The sequence below is a fragment of the Miscanthus floridulus genome, chromosome 8, assembly GCF_019320115.1.
Source record: "Miscanthus floridulus cultivar M001 chromosome 8, ASM1932011v1, whole genome shotgun sequence".
NCBI lineage: Eukaryota > Viridiplantae > Streptophyta > Magnoliopsida > Poales > Poaceae > Miscanthus > Miscanthus floridulus.
The window spans coordinates 23,243,822-23,247,890 of NC_089587.1; the positions used below are offsets into that span (position 1 = coordinate 23,243,822).

Below are 4,069 nucleotides of genomic sequence, written 5' to 3' on the forward strand. Positions count from 1 at the left end.
TTGTGGTAGGTGGCTTGCTTTTTAGTAGGCTAGCGCAACACTTGCTTTGCCTCATAATTGTCTAACCGTTTTGTTAAGTATTGTTGTAGAAATTTTTATTAGGCTATTTACCCCTCTCTAGCCATTAGGACCTTTCAACGGGCCATACCTGAGGATTCATATCAAGAGCAGTGTCGAGCGTACCGATGCTGTTCTGCCTAATTCTCATACGAACGCTAACAGACGCGTCAGTTCACCACGACGTCCGCCGGGATAGAGTGGTACGCCATAACCGGCAGATGACTTTTGCGCATGGCGCCAGTGACAAACAGGGCCGCGACATGGAGCCGTCCCTGTTGACATCTACATGATCAGCAGGACCCGCATGAAGAAGGACCCGGCAACCCTGGAAGCCTTCTTCTCTCTCGTTCTTCTACTTTTTCTCCTCTATAACCCGCGCTTTCCCTTCGTCTATAAAAGGGGAAGCAGGGCGCCCCATGGTGGGGGATCAAAACATAAGAGCACGACACGAGCACACGACTGAACGGCAAGCGAGCTCTCAGCACCCGTTTACTCCTTCCACCCGAGACTTGGGATCCTCTCCATCTCTCGCTTATTTGTAACCCCTACTGCAAACCAAATGACGATAACACGAGTAGCAGCGAACTGGACACAGGGACGTTCCGCTCGAACCAGTATAAACTCTTGTGTACTCCGAACACATCATCCGAGCCAGACGCGTAAATATAAATTTACTCGTCGGTGGTCCGAAAACACCGACACATATACACTGGGAATGCACACTGGCTGGCCTTTCGTAGCACACAGGAGTGATCATTACCCCGGGTAAAATAAAAAGACCAACCAAATGGTGCATTAGTTTATGTCCAGTGGAGGCCAAAGCATGATTAGTTATATACATAATACAAACAACCGCAACAAACAGCAAGAAGAGCAAGTGAAATTTCAGGATAAACTTTAAAAAAGATGGACCCAATCCACTGTGAGGTGTGTAGGAGCTTCAAGATCCTCTTCATTATTTGGGATTCAACAAATCAGCTTTATCTACGACCTGACCTAATTTTCTCAGGATCATGCAAATGAGCATATCCCTTTACCATTACAATATTGACAACATTAGATAGCCATATCAAAATGATCAGCAAACCATAACAACTCCACCAAATATGTGTGTGTAGTGAGAGAGACCGAGAGAGAGAGAGACCAGTAATAAATAAAAATAGTATATAGCCAAATAAAATAAAATAAAATAAAAACAAAAGAATTGGTAGTGTAGGTAGTGGTAGAAGGAAGGCTTACCAAGTTGAAGAATTGAATTATGCCAAAGATCCTCGCATGGATCTCCCATGGTGCGTTTCCATGCAACGTGTCCATCACGCACGCCAACGCATCTTCTTCCTCCTTCGTCCATTGAACCACACCAAAAGCAGCAACCTCGCAAGTTTGAGCAGCTAGCCGCCATTTTGGCCATCATCGATTTGGTGTGGCCAAGCAGCTAGGTCAGCTGGCTAGCTGCTCATCCACCTCCCCCCCCCCCCCCCCCCCCCCCACCCCCCCACCCCCTAGATCCTTGCATGGGCGCATGCACGCGCGGTCTTCTTCTTCTTCCATACAAAACTTTACCAAACAATCTCTTCAACCACGAGCTCAGCTTGCCTCTCGACCCACAAGTGTCATTGGCTCATTGCTTGTGGCCGGCAATGCAGTGGCGTGCCCAGAGCTCAGCTTGCCTCTCGACCCACAAGTGTCATTGGCTCATTGCTTGTGGCCGGCAATGCAGTGGCGTGCCCAGCAAGATCGAAGCCATTAATGGAGAAGGAGAAGAGCACACCACGCACGCATGGCAAGGTCCAACAGTCAGCACTGGCCGTTTGACGATCGATCTATTGCCAAGACGAGACCGACATGAGCGGCCGCGTCTGCCAGCCGAGGAAGCACGCGCCGCGGGCCTCCTCGGCGACGTACCCCTCCGACGGGTAGTGCAGCCGCAGCAGCAGCCGCGCCTGCGACACCGCGAACGCGCTGAGCGGGCGAGGCGAGAGCCCGGCGGCACGCGCGGCGGAGGCCCACGCCTCGAACCCCCAGGTGTGTTCGCCGACGCGGCCCGGCTCCAGCGCCAGCGCCGCGTCGATCTCTCTGCCGAGGACCTCGCTCTCCACCAAGAACCGGTCAGCGCTGCCCGGCGGCACCGTCGCCTCCAGGGCGTCGAACATCGCCGAGTAGTAGCCCATCGCCGCGGCCACCCGCCGCGGCAGGTCGTCCGGGGGGCAGTCGTCGCTGCCGATGCTGCTGCTGGCTTCCTTCTCAGCGATGGTCACCACGGCGGGGTTCATGGACTTAACCCACTGCAGGAACGTGGCGACCTCGCCCTCGCCGCGGAGCCTGTGCAGGAAAAGCACGCAGTTGACGGCCAGCGTCTCGTCCGGGTGCAGCTCCAGTCCCGTGGCGGGGTCGGCGGCGAGCTGCGCGGTGCAGGGGAGGAGGAGCGGGTGGAAACGGAAGGGCAGGTTGAGGGAGCCGGCGAAGGCGCGCAGACGGTCGCCCGTGCGGAGGAGCACGTCGCGGTCGGGCCCAGCGCCGGTGATCCGGACCTCGGGCGGGCCGACGGCAGGGTCCGCGCTGTCGGCGATGGCCTGCAGCAGCGGCGGCCACTGCACGCCGTGCGCGGCGTCGAGGTCGACGATGTGCAACCGCCGCGCGCCGCCGCTGGCGGCGGCGTCGAGGATCGCCTGGTTGGCCGTCAGGTGCGCGAACCGCAGGAACGGCGCGATCTGGTTGTACGCCAGGTACGCCGTCGCTGTCGGCGCCCCCCGGGGGGCCGGCGGCGGTGCCCCTCCCGCGGGCGCGGGCGCCGCGGCGACGACGTCCCCGGCGGCGGCCCTGTCTTCGTTGACGCGGCGAGCGAGCACGCGGGCGAAGTGGTGCGCGAGGCGGTCGGCCGCGTCGCCTCGCGGGTCGGCGGTGGACAGGACCTCGTCAGCCGCGCGCCGGGCGCCGTCGACGTCGCCGCGGTGGAGGAGGCCGGCGCTCGCGAGCACGAGGCCTCTCGGCGACGAGGGCCGCGCGGCGGCAGCGGCAGCGGTCTGCTCCTGCGCGCGCTCCGCGGCGTCGTGGCCGTTGTGGCCGGGTGCGCCGAGCATGGCGGCGTCAGGGCGCGGTGGGCGCAAGGGCGCATGGCTCGGGCGGGTTAATAGCTGCGCCGGCCGGGTAGCATGTGCACGGGCAGGGGCAGCAGCTTCTGTGACAGGACATGCTCAGATTGCAGTAACATGAGATTCAGATTTCAGATCGACACACACACAACACAGAGATGCTTCCGCGTGCTTGTGCAGAGAGAAAGAATGGAGAGAGAGAGAGAGAGAGAGAGAGAGAGAGAGAGAGATTAGCAACGTCTGTGGACTTGGCAAACTGAGGTGTCTTTTCTCTCTCTAGTAGATGAGACATGAGAGGAAAGGTGGCAAGGTGTGCATCTGTATTCTTCTTGCACCCAGTGGACTTTTGAGTGAGAATGGTCAAGCTGTTTCTTCCAGTTAGTGTGTGTTATTTAGAGAGAGATTAGGGAGAGCTTAGGGGAATCTAAGCTCTGTCTCAGAGCTAGTAATCTACTACAAAGTAGTACTATGTCTCAGAGTGGGCCTAATTAGTTAATTAGTGAGGTGTATACAGCATACACATATCATCATTAGCTCACCATCCATGCCAATAAGCGGCATGTTCGTTTGTTGGTTTCAGCCAGGGCTTATCAGTCATGATACAGTGTTTTTCTCTCACAATAAACTAGCACCAGCCGGACTTATCAGTCTAGAAATCAACCAGCGAATAGGCTAAAGGTCTCATTTTTTTTAGAATTACACGGTAGTGTCTTTCTAGCTCCGGCTCCTTTTGACATATTATTGTAAAAGCTATACTATATAGAAGAAGTTGTTTCTCTTTCTCTTCTTCTAGATGAACTACTAGGAGCCGATGAAGCCTGGCTTCGCCGACTTCGGCTCCTCTGTTGCTACGATAAGGAGACGGAGTTGTATATAATCATTGCTAAACGAGCCCTAAATATCATGCTATGGTGGTT

General features: G+C 56.2%; 1 protein-coding gene across 1 annotated transcript; it reads right to left on the reverse strand.

The window, feature by feature from the left end:
- Window positions 1-1,750: 1,750 nt before the first annotated feature.
- LOC136471340 (protein MONOCULM 1-like) lies at window positions 1,751-3,273 on the reverse strand. The gene has a single exon (XM_066469067.1). The coding sequence runs from the start codon at window positions 3,138-3,140 to the stop codon at window positions 1,884-1,886; it is 1,257 nt and encodes a 418-aa protein (XP_066325164.1). The 5' UTR covers window positions 3,141-3,273; the 3' UTR covers window positions 1,751-1,883.
- Between the last annotated feature and the right edge of the window lie 796 nt (window positions 3,274-4,069).